General features: G+C 36.2%; 2 protein-coding genes across 3 annotated transcripts; one reads left to right on the top strand and one right to left on the bottom strand.

Annotated features, from left to right (window-relative positions):
- Nucleotides 1-648: 648 nt before the first annotated feature.
- Nucleotides 649-16567, top strand: LOC113108662 (extended synaptotagmin-3-like). Its single transcript, XM_026271925.1, has 23 exons — nucleotides 649-1270; nucleotides 2257-2298; nucleotides 2445-2579; nucleotides 2697-2773; nucleotides 2908-2977; nucleotides 3522-3611; nucleotides 4054-4109; nucleotides 5044-5164; nucleotides 5272-5448; nucleotides 11312-11394; nucleotides 11479-11527; nucleotides 11697-11786; nucleotides 11978-12040; nucleotides 12187-12246; nucleotides 13546-13617; nucleotides 13741-13827; nucleotides 13990-14139; nucleotides 14905-15287; nucleotides 15371-15469; nucleotides 15557-15688; nucleotides 15777-15882; nucleotides 15993-16042; nucleotides 16426-16567. Exons 1-23 carry the CDS (start codon nucleotides 950-952, stop codon nucleotides 16463-16465), a joined length of 2553 nt encoding a protein of 850 aa, XP_026127710.1. The 5' UTR covers nucleotides 649-949; the 3' UTR covers nucleotides 16466-16567.
- A 94-nt stretch (nucleotides 16568-16661) lies between these two features.
- Nucleotides 16662-26694, bottom strand: LOC113108661 (poly [ADP-ribose] polymerase 14-like). 2 transcript variants are annotated; one of them, XM_026271922.1, is made up of 17 exons: nucleotides 26482-26694; nucleotides 26154-26257; nucleotides 26037-26070; nucleotides 24604-24837; nucleotides 24266-24493; nucleotides 21923-24183; nucleotides 21482-21715; nucleotides 21164-21385; nucleotides 20972-21050; nucleotides 20643-20789; nucleotides 20454-20516; nucleotides 20160-20336; nucleotides 19558-19764; nucleotides 18708-19373; nucleotides 18382-18524; nucleotides 17932-18106; nucleotides 16662-17818 (listed from the first exon to the last, which is right to left on the bottom strand). In XM_026271922.1, the coding sequence occupies exons 1-17, from the start codon at nucleotides 26663-26665 to the stop codon at nucleotides 17535-17537; spliced, it is 5442 nt and encodes a 1813-aa protein (XP_026127707.1). In that variant the 5' UTR covers nucleotides 26666-26694; the 3' UTR covers nucleotides 16662-17534. The 2 variants fall into 2 exon arrangements, with proteins under 2 accessions (XP_026127707.1, XP_026127709.1); XM_026271924.1 differs by lacking the exons at nucleotides 16662-17818; nucleotides 18382-18524 and having other exon boundaries at nucleotides 17970-18106.
- Between the last annotated feature and the right edge of the window lie 11 nt (nucleotides 26695-26705).

Raw genomic sequence — 26705 nt, 5'->3', positions numbered from 1 at the left:
AATGAAAAGGATTTATAATAATAATAATAATGCATTTATGTTAAAACATTCAGCAGGTCACGATCATAGGCTAAATATCATGGCTTTAATTTCCACTATTACCTTTTTTTAATGGTGTTCACTTAAATAATTGGTGTGAGAAAAATTACAAAATACTTTGCTAAGGATACAAAAATTCGGATTATGTAGGCTACATATAAAAATATTTTACGTTTAAATAAGCGAGAGGCCGTGTGTCGTGAATAAATCTTAATAAATGCTGCTCGCATCTCAGCTTGTAGACATTTCCATCACTGACTGAGACATGTTATGGCACTTATTTCATTTCTCTTTTGTTGGTTTTGATTGCTTTCATTGTCCTCATTTGTAAGTCGCTTTGGATAAAAGCATCTGCTAAATGAATAAATGTAAATATATTATGCTGTTTAAGCAAAATTTTTCCAAGTGAAAAAATCTCGTCCACTCACTACGTGAGCCACGTGCGACTTCGTCTGTCTACTTCCACGAACAGATCGCTTTAAATGCAATCGGTTGGTTTCGAGGCAGATCCTGTCTGTCAACTTACTGCACAAACGAATGCAAGTTAATATTTCTCACACACAGAGAAGGGTGGAACTTAGGCGTGTCTACTTCGAGGCTGGCAGGTAAAAACCCAATGGATGGGAAACGCGGAAGTTCGCAAAACCTGACAGAGTTCTTGCACAATCACAGTGGGTTTAATGGAGATGAAGTGAACACGACGGGTGACCAGGGATGCTGGACGCGTCTCGGGAAATCTTTTGTTTACTCTTTCGATCTGATGGTTGGATTTGATCTCAGGTAGTCAGGAAAACCACCCTCCGTGCAACGATCGACAGGCGATGCGTCTCTGATGTGAATTCAGACGCTCTTCTGCTGCCTTCTTCAGACCTTTAAACCAGACTCAGCTGTCAGGCTCCAGAGTCACATAATGAGCGCTGCTGCCAGTGAGGGTCAAGCGCCCTCCATCTCTGCTGGAGATCCAGAGGGACTCAGTGTAAAAGATGTCAGTCAGTCGATCATGGAGTTCCTGATGTTCATGATGAGAGCGATTGTCCTGTGCTATCCCGTGTACCTGACCGGCTCGCTTGGACTCAGCATCAGCTGGATTCTTCTGATCATGCTGATGTGGACCATGTGGAAAAACAACCGCAGGTGGAAAGATCAGAGGATCGACACAGCCATCGACTTTTTGGAAAACGAGAAGGACGTGATCAGCACTGAACTCAAAGCCATGAACATGCCAGCTTGGGTGGGTGGTCATTTTGGCCTCTTTACTGACCTGGAATCATTTCAGTTGAAGTGATCTGTGCAACATGTATTTTAATCAGTTGTAACGATGTAAACAAATTAGTATGTTGGTGGGGAAATACTGTAGGCAACTGTACTTGTTTATATGCATACCATCTAAACAATAGGCCTACTAGATGGTATTGAACTGTATGAGGTGTGGCTTCTTGTTGTGCTGCTTTGGGAACATCACACACCAACGCGTCAGCTTGAGTTTCTAAATTAAAATACCCAGCCCTGTTCAAAACAGGAATCTGACACACCCTTTACTAAAGTTTAAAGAAATGTGTAAAATGGATTATCCTGTAAAACCATTTTATTGTACCTGTAAAGTATCATTTTATAGTATCCTGATTTGATGTTGCTACAGTTCCAAAGAATTCCATGTTTACAAACTCCAGTATAACCCTGAACGGGTAGTACACTTAAAAAATGAAAACTCTGCCATCATTAATTCACCCTTGTGTCATCCCAAACCGGTATGATGATCTTTCTTCTAGCAAACACAGAAGATGTGCTTCTGTTAGATATTGGAAGCATGTTAGAGACAGACAGTTTTTTATTTTGTATGCTCCCTTTAGCCCTTTGTGACCAAAATCGTCAAGCTGTTTCAGGTTCTTAGATTGCTCATTGTCTTCTCTGTAAAATATCTTGGTAATTTCACATCTGATCTTCAGAATTGATTTAGATATAATAGATTCAAGGCCACAGATATTCATGACACCACAAAATAAAATTAAAACTGGCCTTTGATCCTTTTGATTTTTTAAGGGAATGATCTCATTCATATTTCATAAAAAGCTGAAAGGAAAACAGATTTATGTAGATTTTTTATGTGCTTAAAGTTGCACACAAGTGTTTTTTTTTTGTTTTTTTTGATAAGTGAACCATTATTTTGTGGTGAAATGTTCATAATTATTCTGTTATTTATTTATTTCTCTCTGATAGATTCACTTTGCAGAGGTTGAGAAGGCTGCTTGGATCAACAAGGTAAGATTTCCTGCCTCCTGATGTTGATTTGCTCCTCTTATGTGTTGGCAAATCTCATAAATTTGTCTACCTGTGGAAGTCATACATTGTACTGTTTCAGTATTTTTACTGTTCTTGCATGTCTGTAATATGCTTGTTTGTTGTAGATTCTTCAGCAAGCGTGGCCGTTCTTTGGCATGTACATGGAAAAGCTTCTCATTGATAACATTCAGCCATCTGTAAGATCGTCCAGCCCCCATCTGAAGACCTTCACCTTTACTAAAGTTCACATGGGGCAGAATGTACGATTCCGTAATCTGAGGCTTGTTGCCCCTAACTGGCAATAGACTGTATTAGCACATTATTATAAATATTTCAGCAGTCATACAGAAGCTTACAATTATGTATTTGCATTTCAGGCTCCAACTATTACAGGGGTACGAGTGTACACACATGAGCTGGAAACAAAAGAGGTCATCCTCGACTTCAACATTATGTGAGCTATGACATAAAACTTCAATTTGACACCAGATTATTTTGCTAACCCATGACTGATGATAGAATGCATGGTTTTACTTCCTTATCTTCCTGAAATATTTGAAGACTCTCTTTTCCTTTTATCTCCTGCAGTTATGATGCTGATGTAGACATTGATGCAGATGTTAAACCAGCCATCAAAGTAGGAGTCAAAGGCCTTCAGGTTAGTGAAGGAATAATTGAATTTAATGATAATAGATGACATTTTCTTCAGTTGAAATTTAAGAGTTCACTTTTATGTCAGACAAGGCTACGTTTTTGATTTACACTAAAGTGATTGAAAAAAGCTTGGGGTCCGTGAGAAGTCTTTAAAGACTTATGCTCACCACGACTGTATTTACAGTATTTGCTCAAATATAAAAATATTGTGAAATATAATTGCAATTTAAAATTACAGTTTTCTCTTTTACTATTTTAAAATATAATTTATTTATTTGGCAAAGCTGAATTTTCAGCAGATATAACTCTAGATTTCAGTGTCCCATGGTACTTCAGAAATCATTAAAATGTGTTGGTTTGGCACTAAAGAAAGAGTATAAAACACTTTGAATTACAATTGTTTATGATATATACTGACACACACACACACACACACATATATATATAAACTTGCTTTACTTAGTCCTTGCAGCACAACTTAATGTATAAAAAAATTACTGAATAAGAGAGCAATTAACAACTATAAAGGTGTTTATTTGTTCTTTCAGCTTCAGGGAATGCTACGTGTAATTCTGGAGCCTCTGATTGGCCAGTCACCCCTTGTAGGTGGGGTCACCATGTTCTTCATTCGTCGACCTGTGAGTATGGACATTACTTGCCACTGGCCAGTTAAAAATAAAAAATAACAAAAGTATCATGAGTTCAAAACATGAACCGGTAACACTTTAGAATAAGGTTCCATTAGTTAATGTTAGTTAACTACTTTCGTTAACATGAACGAAGCAAGAACGATCCTTCTACAGCATTTATAAGTCTTAGTTCATGTTAATTTCAACATTTACTAATGCATTATTTAAATCAATAGTTGTGCTTGTTAACATTAGTTAATGCACTGTGAATTACCATGAACTAACAATGAATAACTGTATTTTCATTAACTAACATTAACAAAGATGAATAAATACAGTAATAGAAGTATTATTCATTGTTTGTTCATGTTAATTAATACATTAACTAACATTAACTAATGGAACCTTATTCTAAAGTGTTACCCATGAACCTTTTAAATTCAATTTCCAGGTTCTGCAAGTCAATTGGACTGGAATGACTAATGTTTTGGATGGTCCAGGACTAAGGTATGTTCATAGATTTTAATTACTTTTGATTGTGACTCAACAGACAGTTTAAAGTTCCATGTAGTTATGAATAATATATATATATATATATATATATATATATATATATATATATATATATATATATATATATATATATATATATATATATATATATATATATATATATATATGTATACAGTACAGACCAAAAGTTTGGAAACATTACTATTTTTAATGTTTTTGAAAGAAGTTTCTTCTGTTCATCAAGCCTGCATTTATTTAATCAAAAATACAGAAAAAACTGTAATATTGTGAAATATTATTACAACTTAAAATAATAGTTTTCTATTTGAATATAGCTTTAACAAATTATTTATTCCTGTGATGCAAAGCTGAATTTTCAGCATCATTACTCCAGCCTTCAGTGTCACATGTAACATCCAGTCTATCACATGATCATTTAGGAATCATTTTAATATTCTGATTTATTATGAGTGTTGGAAGCAGTTCTGCTGTCTAATATATTTGATTAATAAAAGGTTAAAAAGAACTGCATTTATTCAAAAAAAAAAAAAAAAAAAAAAAAAATTAGAGCAACTCAGTCATGCTGAAGCTGGATGGGTTAAACAAAACAATGGAAAAACCAAACTAGCTAGCCACACTTCTTTAAAATTGCTTCTGGACATGGAATTTTGTCATAAAAGTTTACACATAGACATATGCGTATAAAATGAAAGCCTCCTGTACAGTGAGGGATAAATAGGACAGGATTATTAAAGATTAAAGCTTCTTAAGCCTCTCCTCCTGTCACCCAGGATAGATTTTACCTTTAAAAATCTTCGTTACTAAGTTTAGTGGCCATTGAGAAATGCAGGGATTTCTGAAAAAATTAAACACATGTGATGATTAGTGTTCATTGTCATGTAAATCTGACTCTCTATTTCATCTCTAGTCATTTGTCAGAATCGGCCATTGTGGACATCATCGCCTCTCTCATGGTTCTGCCCAATCGCATGTGCATCCCTTTGATCGATCAAGTCAAGGTTGACCAAATGAAGTTTCCTCTTCCTCGAGTAAGTCTGAGAATAATTGGTTCCCATTGCTAAAATCTGTCAAAAAAAAAAAAAAAACTTTCTGTTTTCAAAATTCTGTACACTATACACTATGTGAACATATTTAGGGTGTTGTACGGGTCCATGTTTTGGAGGCCCGGGATCTTGTAGCAAAGGACACGCACATGATGGGACTTGTAAAGGGCAAGTCAGATCCATATACTGTGCTGAGGGTCGGAAACAAGCAATTCAAAACAAAGACCATCAAAGAAACTTTGAATCCACGCTGGAATGAAGTTTATGAGGTAATTATATATTATATATCGGTATAAAGTCATTATTTTGTGTATTTGGTGCAATGCAATGTGTTTATGTGGTTTAAGGTAAAAAAAAAAAAACACACATTATTTTCCATATAATGTACATTGTTGTTTCTCCTCTATGCCCTGCCTTTCTGAAACACGTAGATTTTTGCAAAGCTCATCATTCTCTGATTGGTCAGCTATCCAGTGTGTTGTGATTGGCCAAATGCCTCAAGCTTATGACGGAAATGTTATGCCCCTTAAAACTGCAATGCTTTCTCCAAGCAGGATGTAGGGCTGTCGCGGTTAAGAAATTTCCCCTGCGGTTATTATGGGAGGCTCAATAGCGCGATATGCGGTATTACCGCATATTTTACTTTTTTTTTTTTTTTTGTTTACATACCTAATTTATCCTGATTTTGCTGCATACAAAGCTCTATCTGTGAGTTATGTAGCATATATTGTTGCTTTTTTAACTGTTTTAAAACATTTTTATTTATTGTTAAATGCCAAACAGCAACAGAAACATGCGTTTTCCAATACATTTTTTTTTTTTTAAGAAATCAAAGAGTTTTAACATGTATTACACGTATTTGCGCGCGACTTTGGACAGAAGCGGAAATCTAGACTGATTATCGCGTCCCCACTGGCCCACCAGGACAGTGGATTCGGGCTGGAGTCGATGGACTCCTCATGCAGAAAGCGCGTGAGCTCGTTATCTGCTCACTCTCTCTTGGGTATGCGCACTGACGTCCGTGACTTCAGCAGGTATGCCTGTTACTTTCACGCCTGTATTTTACAGATTTCGCAAAGGTTTCAGCTACCCTTAACTGTCGGCGGGTCTCAGCTGTTCTTTTTATTGTTGCTCCGCGACCTGATGCTTGAGGGGGCAGCAGTGCTGGATGACAGGGTACACTCTAAAATGCTTACCGTGAAAAATGCTTAACATGGCCTAATGTACTAAGACAGTGACATTAACAGACCAAACTCACTAGAAATCATACTAATAAAGTATACTATCTATAAAAAAATCAGATGAGCCCTGAATATGAATGCAATTCGTTTAATAGCATGTTAAACCTTTTCCTCCCATAGAAAACCATTATAAGAAAATGCTTAATGTGGCTTAATGTACTAAGACAGTGATTTTTCAAAAACCAAACTCACTAAACATTATACTAATAAAGTAGTATACGATGTACAAAAAAAAGATTGACCAGATCGAGCGCCTCCCATCGTTTCAGCCGGCCTATTCAAAACAAACGAAGCACCATAAAGCTACAATGGCTCACGAGAAGATTACAGTCGTAACCATATTGTATCATTAATTTATTTAACATTAAATACACAGTGACAAATTGGAAAAAAAAAACAAGAAGGCCACAGCCTCAAAAAAAAAAAAAAAACACTGAACACTGCGGTTGCCGCTGTTTCTGCGGTTGCTAACTGTCCTCGGCAGTTTGATTGTCAATAGCGCGGTATTACAATTTTGCGGTTATAGCGACGGCCCTAGCAGGACGAGACTTAGTCCAGCTGCTCTGCTTGTGCAAATCCCATCATTGGTTCTCTTTTAGCAGTTAAGTCAATGTACTGTTAGGAGTAACTAAATAACTCGGGATTTGTTTATTTCACGTAAGAGGGAGTGTCAGGAACGTTTATAAATCGAATAACTTTTTTCAAACGATTCAGTTGGATTTGGTGACCTGGTTAAATAGAAATGATTAATCTGCGATCCGGACATAACTAGATGAAAACAAAAACATTAAAACTCATTACAAACAAGGCATTTGTTGCAGTCCAGTGGGGACATAATTACTGATTATAATGACTTAAACTGTCTTTTTACTTATTGTGTATCGCACTGCGTAAACATAAAACCATGTGTGCATTGTGATCTGAGAAATGATAACAAGCTCTACTCTACACTGCTCAAAATTCACGTTTGAATCATCAGTGGCAAATTATTTAAATATAAAAAACGTACTTACAGGCTGTGAGTAAGAAGCGCCAGACTGTCTTTGCAATGTTTAAACTGCCCAACTTTATTAAATCCTCATCCTCCATAAAATGTGCTGAACATATTTGAATATTTGGATTGAACTGGCCTGGAACAGTGTTGTAAAAACGTATTACACAGCTCTGTGGAACACTTGATTCTGAATACCTCTGAATAATTAGTACTGAATTCTGAGTACTACTTATATGGTTAACAAGTCATTCCACTATCATTGACTGTCTAGCGGCATCTTGTGACTGAAAATACTCAACAACAGCGTGTTACAATGGAAGACTTCAGCATTCATTTCAACATATATGGTAAAAACTAATATTTTTAGCCGTATAATAAGCGGGATAATGTACATCCAGCCGGTTATCATCTCAGAATAAACTCAACAGGGTATCGATTCAGATGTCCCAATTTGATTTGATTAGATTCACAAGTTCACAAATTGATTCTTGATTTTTTTTTTTTTTTTTATTAAAATTCAGTTAATATAGTTTTTATACAAATTCTTTTGAAATTTCGAAAAAATAAACAGAAAAAACATCAGTTTACAAATAGCGATTTTATAAAAATAAATTAAGGCCTGTTTTTTTAACCTTTTTTTGTATAGGGTCCTTTTTTAAAACAATAATAGGGCCAAATAAAATGTTCTTCTTAATTTTTCTGGTAATCAGATAAACGCATAAAACAATTTAATGTATCACAGTCAAATGAAAATACCATTGATTTTTTGGCAAAGAAAGTGCTGACAATAGAGTTAAATGCTGTTAAAATGAAAAAGAAAACAATTGTAATGGTCCCACTTTATATTAAGTGGCCTTAACTACTATGTACTTACATCATAAAAAATAAATACAATGTAATTATTGTGTTCATATTGTATTGCAACTTTTTTTTTTTTTTGCTGCTATTGAGGGGGAAACAGGTAAGGTTAGGGACAGATTTGGTGGTATGGGTAAATTTAAGGGTGTGTTAAGGTGTGAGGGATGGGTCAACGTGTAATTATACATGTAATTACAGAAATTAATTACAGATGTAATTATGTGCAGATATTTTTCAAATATAAGTACAATGTAAAAACATGTATGTAAACAATAAGTGCATTGTACCAAATTAATAATTAAAATGTAACTACATAGTAGTTAAGGCCACTTAATTTAAAGTGGGTCCATTGTAATTATTCTTTTAAAAATGAAGAATTATCAATATTTATTAGTAGTAGTAGCATTGTTGTTACACTGAGTCTTAAGTCTGCTAAATAGTAATATATTTTCTCTTTAAAAAAAACATTTATTTTGATTGGTTGCCATAAAGAACTTGCAACTGCTGTGTATGTGATGACGGTAGTTTTGTCAAATTAAACAATAAAATGCTAATAATGTGACTCTCAGAGCACCTGGGGATTAAATTGTATTGTATTTATATCATTATATCATTTTAGTAAGACGACAGACGTTGAGAACACCGCAAGCGTTGTCCACGCTTCTGTAAACAAAACAGTGTTGCACCATCCGCCATTCATTCATTCATTGTGGAAATTATAGCACCTTTACGCGTGATGTCAAATACAGATTTGTAGTATTACTTAAAAATTTTACCTGAGCATTGCAAATCACGCTTTGTTCTTGGTTCTTGTCAACAGTGACGAGTCTTTTAAAGTCAGCGTGAACCAGAAGTTTGTGATTTTAGTTCCATATTTTGACGTACTTCTGAGAGAAGTGGAATATTGAATGAGGAAAGCAGAGGGTGTGGTTTGTTTGTTTTTCTACCGCGATCTGATTGGATGTAGTAAAGTAGGTGTTTCATTCATAATGTGCTTTCAGCACTCACGGGGCACTGATATGGAGGTAAACTCCAGCAGTTGAAAATCTGAATGTGAGAACTTGTCATATTAAAATTAGTTTTTTTAAGTTGAGATTTACACTCACAGCTGAAGATGTGAAAAGCTGAATCTTTAAATTTACACACACAGACAATGATCAAAACACCTGTGTTTTGAATTGGAAGTTGTAGATTAATAGTTACAAGTGTGTAGAATGACATTCACACAAAGAAAATGACACATACAAATGTTTATGTCATATTTACTGTTGGACTTTACTTAAGTTTCACTGCAGAATGTCAAGTCAGCACTTACAACCTTTCAGATCTGGCAGTACAAGTTCAAATCCTAGCACTTTGACTTTTGCTACTTTTGTGGTATTCCTTTTGCAAAACTCACTTGTGTACTAGTATATGCAGATGTGAGAGAGCAGAGCTGGGTGTGATCAGTCTTGGCTGGATCCTGAAGCGTACTATCACACCGGTGTGATCAGTCTTGGCTGGATCCTGAAGCGTACGATTTCACCGGTGTGATCAGTCTTGGCTGGATCCTGAAGCGTACGATCACACTGGTGTGATCAGTCTTGGCTGGATCCTGAAGCGTACGATCACACCGGTGTGATTAGAACTTTCAGTGCGCCACGTCATAAACTGCTGAATTTAAATCCACTTTCGCACTTTGGCTGGCGATGAGCCAGATCGGACGCTCTGAGCACTGGTCATATTATCACAGATATTCAGTGTTTTCAACAATTTAATGCTTATTTAAAGTTTTAGACATTTAAATACAAATGAGTACTAGCAAAAACACACATTTACAGTTTGTGAAATATTTGCTGATGTCTGTGTAAACAGCAATAATGATCCTTACAAATAATAATCTGACGACATGTTTTTATTGATATCATATACAGATTGTGTAGTTAACTAAAGTTTACTCTGCTCTTCCCCCAGTTTACTGCAGACTTACTTTTATGTGTTTTCGGGAGGAGAGGATTGAATGTGCGTGTTGTAAATCCCACAGCTCGAATTCAGCGCGAACTAACATGGCGGCTCCCATCACCTGGTATAGATCAACTAACACGGTCAATATAAAAGTGTTTAATGTACCAAATATATTTACTTGCACATATTTCAGAATCAGAATATCAGATTTTTCATAATATAGTGAGCATGTTTTGGGAACATTTTTAATAAAACAGGAAAAACTAAATAAAAGCGATCCATGTGTCATACAGAAGTGTCGCCATGGAAACAATAAGGTGACACATACTAAAATAACGGTCGTCTAAAAAAACTCACGCTGGGGTCTCAGCCAGTATATTTTAAACACACAGGTGATTAGATAATTAATAAACTGTTAAGATTTTAAAACATTTTTGTCTTAAATCTTTTATTGCCTTAATTTTTTATGTGGTTAAATGTTGTTTAGTAAGTTGTTTTTACTGCACGTTCCCCTTAAATGTCCGTCTAGTTGGAATTTGCCACTTGTTTGCGACTGCTGTCTTCACAGAAGCTTTGCATTAAAATATTTCAACTCAAATCTATATTTTGTGTTGAATTATTTACTTATGTGGCAAGTAGCTGTGTTATAAGCGGGATAATGTCCGTTTTGCTTCGCATTGGGGTTTATTCTGAGAAAACAACAGGCTGCATGTACATTATCGCTTACTTATCCACTGATTTCTAGTTGTGTCCTCTTTTGGAAGGCCAAATAAAGTAATTTTGCTTTCAACGAAACATAGAGCGACTCCACAACATGGCTGTGGCAGCAACAGTGAGAATAAAAGTTATGCCTTCTTTCTTTGCGTGAACATTTGGGGGACGTTATGCAAATCTTCCCACACAGTGATGTAGACATGGGGGCGTGTTAGAATGAGCCATTTTAGGGGGGTGTGGTTGAATATCTCTTTGGATTCGAAACTTCAGTCTTTACAACTTTACAGATCTTCTTTATTCACCAAGAGCTTGTAACACTCCAGAGAGAAAGGAAAAATTTAAATCGCATCATATGACCCCTATAATATTTGTTTTCAATAGTTTGTAATTCATGAAGCTCCTGGGCAAGAATTGGAGGTGGAACTTTATGACGAAGACACAGATGCCGATGACTTTTTGGGCAGGTAATGATGAGGTTGCTTAGATGATGGATATTATTTTGCGTATTTTATGTGATTTTGTCTGAGATGTTGGATTGTCTGCCACAGGTACAGTCTGGATTGTGGGGATGTGAGGAAAAACAGAGAATTAGATAAGGTGAGCTTTAGAAAGATCAAAATTGCCAGGCTTTTTAACCAATAGTTGATCAAAGATTTTATCAGAATTTCTCTGTACATTGGAAAAAGTGCTAAAATATTCTGTGATATAATATAAATGTAACTTTGGTTGTCGTTGTTGTTCACCCAGTTTTGTCTTTGATTTGCAGTGGTTCATCCTGGAGGATATTGAGAATGGTCAGATACATATGAAATTGCAATGGTTTTCTTTGCACACAAACCCAGCACTAGTGCAGGAGGTAAGCTTATTATAATAGTTTAGATAATGTATATGCTGTGCCAGATGGTTAAAATACCTGCTGTGATTTAAGTGGTGTAATAAAATGTGTGTGTGTTTGTTTCAATGTGATTATTATAATTAACTGTAAAAAATCAACTGGAATGAATGTAAAGGTGTTTTAATGGATTTTTATTGAATTTCACCTTTCAGACCAGAGATGGGCTGGCTTGTGCCATGTTGGCTGTATACTTGGATAGTGCCTCTAATCTGCCTGTGAGTTTTTAAGTATAATTAGAGCACGACTAAAAAACTGTCACCCTATCATAAAACAAACACAGCATGTGAGAACTAGTTATTTTGTGAAATATCTTCTTTCTTTCTTTTTTTCTTACCTACTTACCATTATTTGTTGCCTTTAGAAAGACCACCGCGAATTCACCCATAATGAAAAGCAGGGAAAACCACCCAAAGAATCCCGGGTAAGAAATGTCCACTATTGTCCTTGACCTTATGAATCAAGATTGAAGCACCTCCAAAAACCTCTCAGAATCAATACCAGCAAAACTATATGGTTAACCTCCATATATATAGTTTTAATGAAAAGATGAAAAAAACATTATCATTTGGTCACCTTTGCGTTGTTCCAAACCTGTATGTTGTTATTTTTGCAGTGAAAAACAAATGGAGATTTATAAAAAAATATATATATTATAAAAAAGGTGCTCTAAAAGGGTTCCATAAAAGTACACCATAAACACCATAAAAATACCACATAACATAGGTTTGTGTGTGTTTTTAAGTGATTTATTCCTTTAAGCCTTTCCTTAAAGTTTGTGTATTAGGCTTCCTCCCATTAGGCTTTTCCTTCTTTTTCTGTTGTTGGGGCAAAATGCTAGATATCAAAGTATTTCACTCATGCATTTGGAATGCAGCCTTCTTGCACTGAATATGGAGAATTCCAGAGATGATATCATAGTGTTTAGCTGTAAGCATGATAAAGTCAAGGCGCAGGTTTTAGTTTCTGCTTCTCCGTAATTGTAGCAACCTGTTCAACTGGTTTCTACCACTGGTTCAACTATGAAAATAATCAAGTTAGCCGCATATTTATCATGCAAATTAAAAAGTGAAACTTAGGACTTTTTCTTTGTCTTTTTCATAGTGTTGTAGTCTCCTTATCATAATAACATACCTACTAGTGAAGTAATCTGCTGGTCAGGACATAGAAGTGAAAAAAAATTCCAGCAGGCATTTCTGTGAATTCTCTCCTTAGTCAAAATTAAAAGTTCTTTCTTTCTTTCTTTCTGTGACGAGTGGGGTGGGGCTGAGAGTCGTGGGAACGGGCGAGACCAGTGGGTCGAGCAGGTGTCTCCAATCACACTTTCTTTCTTTCTTTCTTTTGCAGCTGCTAGAATGACTCTTGGCATAATGTGATATTTGTTGCCCCACTAGCTAAATCATCTGTGAACTGCATTGCAATCAGGAGTTTTTGTGTCTCTCTGGAGACATTTTTACACTGATATGCATATTAGTTTAAATAAATAATTTCCAAGGATTGTTACCTGACATTAATGTAAATCTGTGCTAGATTGTTTTGAATGAAATCCATATCCTGTAATCACAAATGACTGGAAAGGTCAAGAAAAAAGGCAGGGGAATTCATGATCATGAAAAGTCATAGCAATTCAAAGAACCAAACCTCATGTTTATTTAGAATAAATACACATAATCAAAATGTGTCTATAAGCTTTATTTCCATTTGTGTTTATTTTAACTTGCAGTTCACCAAAAAAACGAATGATCCCAACTCATATGTGGAGCTTTCCATTGATCAGCAAAGTCAAAAAAGCAAGGTATTTAACTTTTTGGAATACAGTTCTAATGTTAATCCAGTCTGTTTCCCAGTTTTTAAATGCAATGAATCAGACATTTAGAAACTGGCGTGTTTTCATCTGAGTTTGTTTCTTTTCTGTAAGGTTGTGTTTGCCTCGAAAGACCCGACTTATGATGAATGCTTCACATTCTTTGTGCACAGTGTGAATAACCAAGTGTTGAATGTCGAGGTAAACCTATCAGAAAACCATAACCTATTTTGCAATCATAAAGAATGAACTATTAAGCCATACACAAGTCTTGATTAAATATAACAAACACCAAGAAATCATGGTATTATTATTTAATATATAGAAAATGATGTTTCTCTTTCTTATATCCTGTGTCCTCAGGTAAAAGAACACGAAAAAAAATCCTCACTGGGCAAACTCACTCTTCCATTGGTCCGGCTACTCAATATATCCGACATGACCATGGACCAGCGCTTTCAGCTTGAGCGCTCCGGAGCCAACAGCCATATCAAGATTAAAGCTGTTCTCAGGGTGAGGGAGTTTTTATTTTCTTCAGCACCCGGATTTTACAAGCCCAGTCCAGTACTAAAAAAAACACTTTACCTTAGTGTTGAATGCAGTAACGTTGTTTAATGCATTAGGTATCATGAAATAAAATTGTATCATTTATTTAGCTTACCAAAAAAAATCAACATTACAAATTGCATAAATTATTTAATATATATTTAATGAATATACATTAAAAACAAACATAAATGTATTCACATAGATTCATAAATGGTCTAAAAATAATTTTCAGTGTTACTTCATAATACATAATGCATTAACTAATTTTAACTCATTTAAAGGGATAGTTCACCAAAAAAAAGAAAATTCTGTCATTAATTAAACTTAGGTTTTTTGGATGGAACCTGAATATTGCCACGATCAACGCACAGAAACATAGCAAGGACATCGGTAAAATAGTCCATGTGACATTAGGGGTTCAATGTAATGTGATGGCCTTTGGCATCAACAACTAAAAATATGAAACCACTCCCTACATTTGAAAAGTCTTATTTATTTTGCTATACTGCCATCCACAAGCCGGTCAGAACAGATCTGCATCCCAAGCTTGAGTCAAAGCCAACCAGTTTAGAACCACTGAGCTGAAGAACAATGAAAGTTTTTGATGCATATATTTAGGTGTTTTATTGTTTATCAATACACAAATGACTATAATAAGGCCTATAGTATTGTAATGTTTGCCGGGATAATGGTTAACAAAAATTCCTTAACACCTGTCGTCTCGAATAGATTCTTACCTTGGATAAACCTGAACCAAAGGTTGTCACTCCACCAAAGGCAAAGGCAAAGGTCTCATCTCCAGCTCCAACTCCAACTCCAGTTCCAGCTCAGCCTGTACAGAGCAACCCGAAAGAAAAAGCACCGGTTTCATCTGCTCCACTCTCCAGAACACAGGCTGTTCCTGCCCCAGTGCCATCTTCAGTCAGCTCCTATAATGATCTCCAAGTGGAGTATTCTCCCTACAGACGTAGCACTTTTGTTGGCACAGAGGCTCTGCGTTCAACCCCCTCCACCCCCAGTCAAATGCGTCGCTATGATTCCCACAGTCTGCTGTCAGAGAACTCGATAGCTTCCTCTCGCTTCGATCTAACAGAGAATGCCACTTATCCAGAGTAGGTGCATTCTGGTGCTGCGTACAAATAGTGTTCTACAAAAATCTTCAGATTTAACTTATGAGTTCATATGTTCATTACAGGGCCATCCTGAATCATCAGGGCAGCTTTGGGCAGATTCAACTCACATTGCGTTATGCCACCTTAAGAAAGCGGCTTATTGTTATTGTCAGCTGCTGCAAGTGAGAAGCTCATCCTACCTTTTTTTTTTTAATTGTTATAATTTTCACAGATCAAAGATTCAAAAAAGCTTTTATTTTTCTGCCTAGGGATCTGGTCTCCTGCAGCGAGAGCGGCTCTGATACTTACGTCCGCATGTATCTGCTGCCTGACCAGACGTGGAAGCACCGCAAGCGCACTCCGGTTAAAAAGAAGACTGTGGACCCTGTCTTCAATGAGACGTTAGAAAAGTTTTTGGCTATTTGAAAACCAAGCATTAACTTTGGTTGGAAATGTTTTGAAGATTTCTGACGTAATTCTCTATCTCAGATTTGAGTTTGCTGTGTCAATGGAGGAAGCAAGAACAAGAAAGTTGGATGTTGCAGTAAAAAACAATAAAATGCTTCACAAAAGAGAGAGAAAGGAGATTGGAATGGTAAATAGCTTAAGAATGTGGATTGACATGGATAAAAACATTAATACAAAAAAAAAAAAAGTTCTAAATATCAGCACTAAAAATTTTTTATTGTGTTCTTTTTTTAAAAGGTTTTGATTGATATGTCTGAAATGGATCTGACCAAGGGATCCACAGATTGGTAAGGACAGCAAATGTGGTTAGCTTACATTTTTTAGAATGCAACAGTTGGGTTCCAGAAGTGAAAACTATTTTTTTTATGACAATTTATGAAGTTTAAAAGACTGTTGTGAGCTCAGAGGTTGTATTCAGCTCAAAGCTGGTTGGTTTGTTTTTTGCCATATAATGCTCTAAATATGACTTTTAAAAAAATCCTTATTGGAAAAAATAATAGAAAAATAAAGTGCTTCGCCATAAAAACCAACACATCTGAAAAAGTTGGCATTAATGCACTCTGTTGTACAGCTGTTTTTTTTTTTTTTGTAAGGTTGAAGTTAGATAGTGCAGATGGTTTACTCTTGTTTAACTTTTTTCTATTTCTCCCTCTCTCTCTCTGATGAACAGGTATGAACTCACTCTCCCTGGACTAAAGAAGACAAACTAATACAACTAGTCACAAATTAACTGAGCACATATTTTTTACATTCATTTTCGCTTAAATTCTTTGTGTGTGTGATATAGTAATTTCTTGACATGACAGAAGGTGATCTGGCCTTAAATATTTTTTTTCAACCTTTCTGTCCAGGTTATTTGTGACCCTGGACCACAAAAACCAGTCATAAGGGTACATTTTTCCTAAAATTGAGTTTTGATATTTTTATCGTAGGAAATTTACTAAATATCTTGATGGAACATGATGTTTACTTAATGTACTGATGATTTTTGACATAATAGAAAAATCTATAATTTTGACCCATACAATGTTATTTTGGCTATTGCTACAAAAATACTCCAGCGACTTAAAACTGGTTTTGTGATCCAGAGTCAGATATAAAATTTAGAGTTTTTGTATATAAATATTGTTATGAAGATGATTTTAAGACTTATTATTATTACTTTCGGTTGTAATAATGGAATGCAAGGTTCCTAAGATATTTTCCCCCTAATATATCTTTATACGCCTACTTTCTGGATAAATCTGAAGAAGATTTACTGTATTTACTTATTTTTGTATTTGTAACTAAGATGTGGAATAGAAAATTGTGCCTATAAATGTTTTTGAATGCCAAAAGTATCAACTGTTTGTTGTAGAAGGGTGTAAGAAATAACAATAAAACTCAAGTTTTCTGTGATCTTTATTTGCAGTGTAGTTTGTTTACATGTTCCTGAAGATTGTGTTATTTGTGCAAATTAGTGAAACTATCTCCAGAATTAAAGGGATAGTTCACTTCATTTGCTGACCCCCATTGACATCCATAGTATGGAAGGAAAACAATGTCGATGAGGACCAGCAATTGAAGGGGAACTATCCCTTTAACAAGACATAATTTCGTTAACTTTACCATAGAAAGTACTGAAAATGAATTAATTAAAGCACATTTAGGTTCCATAATTAAAGCTGGTTTAAATTTTAATGATTCAATAAGACACATTATGGTAGCTTCATCTCCCTGATTGTATCTGATGTGATCAACCCCTCTGCCTCACTGTGAAAAATGATTTATTTTCAGAGACTAATTTGTGAAAGTGATTAAATATTCAGGATATGCATTATCATCCCGGAACACCACAAAAATGGTCGGTGCATTAGAATTGTCCACAACCGTGTCGTACTGGTCACAGTTAGGATTTTTTGCAGGTGGCACAATCATCCCTGTTTGTCCTTTTGTGTAGTCACCTGTAAGGACTCTGCAGAAGTACATGTATTTTTGTCCCTGAGTATTAGGCACTGAGTATGTGTCGCTAGAAGAGTAGCTTGCATTAAGTGCAAAGTAAGTGCCATTTCCATAAGCTGCAGCTGTAACAAAAAAAAAAAAAAAAAACGTAAGATGAAAAATGTATAAACCACTTCAAAGTATAATCATGGAAGGTTAATTGTGAAAATGAAAGTGATTGTAGTAAATGATTTACCATTTTTTCCTGCATAGCTACGATTAAATCCACTCCTTTCAATGTGACCGAGAGTCTGCTCACTGGTTCCATGAAAGAGTCTTTTCTCATTGTTTTGATGACCATTCTTTTTTTCCATGACATTTTTGTTATTCTGGTAGTTCCTCCACATGCCAGGATTCTGGATTCGCTCAATCTACAATCAGAAAACAGGAGTAAAACCAGTTAACATTTCTATAATGGATAGAGGTATGAAACGGAGTTGTCTGTGATGTTGCCATGAGTTTATTTCCTGGTCATTTACAATGTATGGTACTGCCTGACTCCTCCTCCTTTTGTCAGAAATAAATAAATAAATATTGGGGGGGGGGGGGTCAATCAATCAGTTAGCTAAAGTTTAATGTTCAATCCTGTAGAGCATATAATAAGAAAATAATAGATAAATAAAATAAAATAAAATAATACACATGCCTTCAAGACTTTTTTGTTAGGACAAGTGGCCTGGAAGTGCTTCAATACATCTATGTATTCTGTGCTGGTAGGTTGCAAATTAAACTTTCTGTGCAACTCGTTAGGTGCCATTGCATCCCAATGCTGTGGAATATCTTCAGTAGCTAATGGAGAAAAACATCTAGTAATTTAAGGTGGTTGTTAAATCTACAACATTAGTTCTAGTGCATTTAAATCACATACAATTCACATACTTTATGCATTACAATAATATAATTCATTTTAAAATCATATTTATGCATATATTTTGTTTTTCTTATTGATAAATGGTACAATTCAGCAAATACCTTTCAATCTGTCAATGCGTCTGATATTCATCTGGTTTCCACCAGTGGTGCTCACCGCAGGACCCTCAGGCAGTCTGACCTGATAAGTTTGGCCTTGGAAGGAAATACTGATGTCTGCAGCTTTTCTGTCAAGGGCCTTCTCTAAATCTAAATTAGTACGTTGATCAAAACTCCTATATTGGCCACCTTGCTCATACTGCCAATCAACAAGCTCACTTGTGTAATCCATTTCCTTTTTTAGTATGGCATCATCTTTGGCTGTTTTGAGCATGTCTTGGATTTCCTGAGTGGCTTTTAGAACATCTCGACTGAGACCTTGTACTGTTAGTGTGGCTTTTCCAGGGATTTCTTCTGAACCTGTATGGGCTTTGTATTCAAGCCTTATGGTCACATCTATAGTGCTTTGCAGGTCCTGGATTCGCTGTTGGTCTTTATCTGATAGGGTAAGTATTGCTGTGTCTGTGATGGACTGGAACACTTGATCACAATCGATTGTATCCTCTAAGAAACGCTTTGTTTTGTCCACTTCTGCTTGTGATGGGCCACAGATAGAGAAAAACACTGGATCTACTTGGACACCTTCAATGACAAAGTCTTTGCCACCATGTTGTTTTATTTCTTTCTCCCAGGATCCAGTGAAGAAGGATTTAACGCTAGCAGCATATGCTGGAAAACACACAAAATTGGAATAGAGAAATATCTTTAGCAATTTGATATCTTTGTTGTGCATGACCTCATGAAAATGTATTCTTGAACTATTCTGTTTTATTAATGAATGGTTTAGTGTTTTAAAGGCTACTCCTACAATTAATGTTCTATCAAATTAGGTTGAAATGAAAGTGATTCATACTTTTGATTTTTGACCAGGTACTCTGGTCTTGTTTGGCAGGTCCAGTTTCTCGATTCTGCATGCTTTTGTGGAATTCAGGGAGCATCTGGGCCTGGAACACCACCAGTCTGATCAGCTTCAGAGTGGACTGGGGATTTTTTCTTATCATGTCCACCATGCCATCCAACATGGAGTCAGCTACTTGACCAGGAGACAACCCTGCTTTTCCTAGGAAAAACAAAGTAATTTGACTAAAATCTGCGTTTATGTTTTTAGTGAAAGTTTTGAATTGTCAATATAAAGATAAATGTAACAATTTGGGCTGCTAAAGTTAATGTAAGGTGAAAACTTATATAAATCACATTTTATAATAAGCACTTATTTAGAATACTAATACAGACTTTAAAAAAATAATAATAATAAAAAACACTACCATATACATTGTATTCATATAATCAAATATATTTTTAAAACTCGAATTTCTGTAAAGCTGCTTTGCAACGATTTGTATTGTGAAAACCACTATACACATAAACTTGAATTGAACTGAATGTGTTGTCTTTATATGTAAGGACAGTTATTATTATTTGACATAGATTAACAACATTTGAGTTTATTCTTACCTGTTCCAATAGCTGGGAATGCAATGGAGGTGAGCTTTTCCTTGGCACACATTTCTAGAGCCTTTCTTACATGTTTTTGGATCCTTATAGCATCGCTGTGTGCTGCAATGTGGATGATCTTTTTACACTGCAAATTCCCTCCTTGAGTCATTATCAGTCCACTGTTAGCCTGGGCCCCTGGCAACACACATTAACCAGAATTATAAGAAACCACATGCTCTTTTCTGTGGGCTGAAGTTTCTTTATAATATTTAATACATTTATTATTTCATTCTTATTAAAAATTATTCTCACCGAGTTGCTGGCACTCCGTTTCTATGTTTGGACCAGCCTTATCCAAAATAGCCTTTGAGACACCTTGAAAATTTGAGATAAAAAGGTTTTAATCTTTTCTTTTAATCTTATAAAATTAAGCAACAATCAATTATAGTGCATATAAAAAGGATTTAAAGTCTTCTACTTATTCAGAGTTCGTAACTTTACCTGATTTCGCTGTAAAATCTTTATTGCTGGAGTTCACAATGACATCGGTTTTCTCTAAAGTAATATCCCCATTCAGGACCTGTAGCGTTACTCCTCCCACTGTAGTCTCATGAATCCCAGATTTCGTTATGACCTTCGAGAAGGGGCCTATAATTTCATTGTAAAATGCAAAAGTAAAAAAACATTATAGAAAGGTATATCAAGGGGAATTGACTGACTACATGCATCTACTAAAATGACCTTGAGACCGGTAAGCTAGAGATGATTGTATCAATGATTTGGGTAAGAAAAAGTTAAAAGGGGAATTAAAAAAAAAAAGTTTTAAACACCTGTTGCCTGTGGCTGTGTGGGGTTATTTGCTGAGGCAGACTGACCCAAAAACCTTTTGCTAAACTCATCTGTGAATACCTGTTGTAGACAACAGGAATAATAACTCATTATTGTACCAAGAGTCAAACTTATGCAGAATGTGAAACTCCATATGGACATAAAAAATACTGTTATGACAACAAATCAGGTACCTGAATGGTTTGTGTATCTTTGGGATGAAGAACAAATGCCACTTCCTTCACATGCTTTGAACTTCTGTTACTGCTGAACTTGAAGGCAGAGTCCAGCATAGTGCAGACCACCAATGGCTTCGGAAACCCCAGGTTTCCTGTGCCAATGGCAGAGAAAACAATGGAGCTCTGCTGACGCTGCTCTGCCAGATCCAAACACTTATCCATGATATCCTCCAGCACCTGCACAGAGAGAGAGAGAGAAAGAGAGAAAGTCATTAAAGCATCTGATTTGTAACTACTAATCAATCTACTAAAAAATCATTCAAAGAGTGTTACCTTTAGCTCATTTCCTTGCCCCTGATTCCAGTGGGGTACAACAGCATGGAACACCAGTTTGTTCTTCAGGTTTACACCGGCAGTTTCAAAGACTGCTCCATTATTGGCAGAACCTGTGACTTGCTGATTGAGCAGAACCTGAAGCTGAGGACCAGCTGCTTTGAAAAGGGCATTTGAAATGGCGCCTACGCTGAGATTCAGGTCACTGCTGAGAGTGTTCACAACAATGTCCATCTGTGCAAAAACAGATAATTACAGATGGTTAGTCAGCTCCAATAGTTTACTTAAAATTAACAAAACTAAAAAGGCAGAGTGCCCTTTGTAAATTTTGGAGATGAAAAAAAAACCCCAACCCCCATCAAGTATATCTCGAGACATTTTGATATTTCAAATAAAACATGAAACATCAAATTATATTATGCATAATTCGATTGAACTCACTGTTGTGTCCTCAATGTTTCCTTTCATAAGGGTGATGGTTAAACCTTCTTTTGTCTGAAAACTTTGTGATGCTCCTTGAAAGTGTGCAGCTATCTGGTGTTGGCTTGGAGATGAACTTGCTTGGTTTTGGTTTTGCTGCTGGTTGCTTGAACTGCTTCCAGATGTCACGCTATGGGTACGTGCACTGACCCCATAAACGTTCTTTACTGCAGCTTCTAAAGCTTGGACTGTCTTTTCATTATTGTCAACTAGGTGAATCTTACTCAGCGTATTCCCCTCAACAAAATCACAGAACTCCTTTATAGCTTTCACAATGGTGTCTGCACAAAGGTCCAGTGGGAAACCAAATACACCAGAACTAATGGCTGGGATTGCCAATGACTGGAAGCTTTCTTGATCTGCCAAATTCAGACTCTTCTTCACAGCTTTTTTCAGGAGCTTTATGGACTCCTGAGGATTGGAAGGGTTATAATGTGGTCCTATTGCTAAAATGACATGCTTGCAACATAGCTGTCCTCCTGCATCGAGGAGAACAGCATCACCTGTTGTCAGCTTCCGACGTTTGACAGTCTGGTTGCAGTCATTCTGAAGTTTAGGACCAGCAGCATCAGAGAGGGCCTTTGCCAAACCTCCATCAAGTAGGAGGGTCGATTTGCATGCACCGACTACTGCATCCACTAGAAATGAACACATGTCAGCTTTGTTTACTGTAATCTCCATTCCTTCATGCGTCTTATATTCATAAATAGACTTTATTGACCGTGATTGAACTATGTCACGTGGGTGGTCACACTCATCTAGTAACTGGACCAAACAATTCATATTTGTCTTGGCATATGCAACCCACATGAACTTTTTCTCCTTGAAATACTTCCTTGCCCCCGGTTTAACTATTTTCATGGTGCAGTGATGCACAGATCCAAGCAAGTCCTCAAACAGAGGCACACACTTAGAGACATAAAGTCTTGAGCCACTGATCACGATGTCTTCACATTTGAAGTCCACATTCACTTTACCTTTCACCTTTTCAAACCATTCCTGCTTTTTGTGATCCTTTATGAATGTGACAACAGTCTTGTGAGATTTCAGAGTTTTCTCAAAGTGAGAGTTTTCCTGAACAAAATTATATAACTCTTGCTTAACATCGTTGATGGAATCTACAAAGCCAGAAACCACCACCTGGTCGACAGCTGTCTGTACTGTAACATTTGTGCTTTTTATGCGTGAGACAAGGTCATGCCAATCTGATGTTCCTAGAACACTGGGATCTTCTACATTGAAGCTAAGATGACCCAGATCTGTCAGCAATTGCTTCTCACCTTCATTCAAGGCCTTGTGTGTTTTTCCAACAAGCAAAACTCTCTTGCCATCAGCTTCTAATGCTACATAGATTCCTTTGCTGAAAAACATATCTCTAGTTATTTCCTCTAGATCATTCTTGTGCAGAAAATCTAAAACAGATTGGTGGAGCTCAGTTGGTTTACGAATCAAATTAAGAACAGCCTGCAGTATTTCGTTCTTTGTTTCCAGCACCTCATGTTTTAGACCAAAGAAAGTTAACTTTTGGCTGTGCACATGGTATGTGATGTTCATTTTTGGAAATTTGTCACAAAGTTGCTCCTCCAAACCATCACAGAGAACAACATTATAAACTGATGGAGTCATATTGATGTCACCCATCTCACTGCCCTTCTCTCTTTGGATTCTTTGCATGATTTTCTCAACAGTTTCTGTCAGGATTCCCTCAATCCTGTCCACATCTTCTTTAAGGCCGGCTACAGTTATCGTTCCTTCATCCATACAGGGAACCAGTGTGACAGTCTCTCCCACTACTGCGTTTTCAATTTCAGTTTGTATCTCTGTCCATGCATCCTCATGAATGTGGAGCTTGTTGGATTTAAACTTAGACATTGATTCTAAGAACACAGAAAGGGCGTTTTCTCTCCATGTCTGAATTAGTTTTCTTGTCTTTGCACCATTGTTAAGTAGGGATCGAGAAGGACTGATGTTAACTGCTGAGGACTGAAAATCCATCTCACAAAAATGACTGGACATAGCTTGCTTGATTGAATCCAGGGATTTCCTGTTTTCCTTTAGGTGGTGACATACAGTTCTATCAACCTTCTCTATAAATGTCTCTGGAAGTCTCAGGTTGGGTCTGTCTTTACCATATAGAGCTGTTTGTAGTGATTCGTAGTATGGCAGTACTCTGAAAGGCTGTTTTTTAATTTGATGTTGCTCTTCGAGGACTTTTTGCACATCTGAAAAAGCACACATTGTTTAGTTTATGTATATGTCAAAATTAAATTCAACTAATAAATCAAATCAAACCACTTCATGTACCTTCAGGATTTTTAAAAGTTATTATTGCTGATTGATCCGTTTCAAACGTTACCCCATCATCCTCTACTTCTGCAAATTTGTCAAAATAGAGCATGACTAAGTCAGAGTTTGAGTTTGGAGGTAAGCCTTCGGCTTTCACCTTTGAAGTCACCTCGAGCAATCTGACTTTCATGTTTTTCTTATTAATTATTCCATTGCTTGGAGAGGATACCAAGAAATGTTCTGCATCTATGGAATAAAATATAAGTAACAGGAAATAAAAGCAGGTGACCAGCACTCAGACCTTAATAAGAGGCATGAAAAGTACTTTCTGTTGGGGGACAGAACCCATGACTTACACTTGCTATTAGAAAATGTCACCACGGCACAGTTAATCTCTGGTATTATTTCAGTGTCGAAGTCCTTTGACTCAGCAGAAGATCCTTTCAGCACATTTTCCACCAGCATTGTCAGAAACTCTTGACCACAGTTTTGGGTATTTTCGATTACAGTTGATCTAGGGGTTGTATCTTCTTCCGTTTCTTCAACTTGCTCAACATCCTCCTCTATTTCTTCTTCACTCTGTGGTTCACCTGAATATAAAAAACTCATTTACTTTGAAAAATGTCAGCTGTGCTGATACAAATATATGCAGAATTACTTTTATTTTAATTAATTTCAGGATTATCATTCATTTAACACATTTATGAAGTTTGGGTATCATATTTGTTCTAGGTAGGGGTTTGAATTGATTCCCTGATTCTGAGGCTTTGGGAATCTAAAGTCAATTCATTAGGTTGGAATCGAATCCATCAAGGGGAATCTTTTCCAATCTCAGAGATAATCATTAGTACATAGGCACACATGCTTCATCTTTGAAGTCCACATTCACTTTACCTTTCACCTCTTCAAACCAATCCAGCCTATTATGAATGCAACAACACTTCAAAGTATTTTTTTTTTTTAAACAGAGTTTTCCTACAAAATCATCTAACTCTTCTTAATGAAACCCATCTTACATGGCTGTTTATAACAATTGATTCTGATTGCATTGTTCATTGATCAAATATTTACTTATTATTTACTTTAACCTTTATGTCACGGTTGTCAATGGTGTGACGGCCCTTGTGTGATTAATTATCTTTGTTCTGTTGAGGTGATCGCTGATTGGGTGCACCTGGAACCTGTGAACTAGTGAAGATAAAGCTCCACTTGGTCAAACTACTCGGGAAGTCTCTTCTCTGCAATCCAGTATATCAATGCAATGCAATATATCATCTGGTTAATGAACACTAGTGTCATGAACAAGTGGGTTTGCCACAAATCCACTGACTTAAAGATTTATGATGGCTGTTATATTATAGCAAAGTTGTAACAGTTCACTAGTTCTTCAATTTGCATTATTGCATATTTTGCAGCATACAGGATTCTAGAGTAAACTGTAAAAGGTTATAACCTGAAAGTCAGACAATATTTAATATTTTTTAATCCAATTAAAAAATATTTTGTTGATGCAACCTCATGTTAGGCTACCAAGTTAGTTAAGCTGATTAACTAATTAATATTTCTTAGTTTAGAAAAACAAATTAATAAATCGTTAATTAGTTTGTTAGTTATTAGTGTACATTTTATAGTTGAGGTGGGGCAAGTATCGTGACATATAAAGTGCAGGGGCCTGTTTCCTATTTTTTTTTTTTTTAACTAAATAAATAAGCCTGGTTAAACTTGTTTTATGCAACAGGCCCCAGCAGAGGACAGCAGAATAGCGTTATTGTGAAGCTGGATGACTGACCTGCTGCGATTGTGCTGACCGAAGAAGTTGATTCCTAGAAAACAAAGTTTCGTTTTTAGCTTACTTTAAGTCAGTAGGCTAGCCGTGCATGTTACTCAATTTAAATAGGCTCCTCACCTGAGGAACTGAGGCATCTGATGGCGGGAGACTCACAGTCATTTTCACAGTTTTTTGTCCAATCTTGAGCTCATGCGTTTGTTTGTTCAGAACCCGCTGCCTCACTGAGTCAAAAATAAGAACATAATGCTTTAACAAGCAGGCTATTATTTTTAGTATCATATTCACGCAGACAAAATATATCACTTTCGTTTATTGGACTCCTCCCACGGTAACTCCACGACATATTTATGCTTCGATATAGCCTATGACACGTAATAATATTAACAAAGCACTTTTACATTATATATTACAGTGATTCATATCAGAGTTTTAAAAGGTAACTTACCTTCCTTTGACTTGAATCGAACAGTTGCTGTCTGTCCGCCAGAAACACTATATTCCACCTCGCAGTCGCCTCCATCGGATTTCTTACTCTGGAAGTATATGATTAGTTTGTTTTTTAGTTTGGGAGTGTGTGAGTCCCACTGGCCCTCCACATAGAGAGGGTATGGAAACTCATCCGTAGCCATGTCCGCCGCCTGTGCTGCGACTGGGCTTGTCAAAGTTAAA

Source organism: Carassius auratus, chromosome 9 (assembly GCF_003368295.1).
Source record: "Carassius auratus strain Wakin chromosome 9, ASM336829v1, whole genome shotgun sequence".
NCBI classification, from domain to species: Eukaryota; Metazoa; Chordata; class Actinopteri; order Cypriniformes; family Cyprinidae; genus Carassius; species Carassius auratus.
Note: the sequence above shows the minus strand (reverse complement) of the source record. Positions and strands in the feature narration are given on the sequence as shown.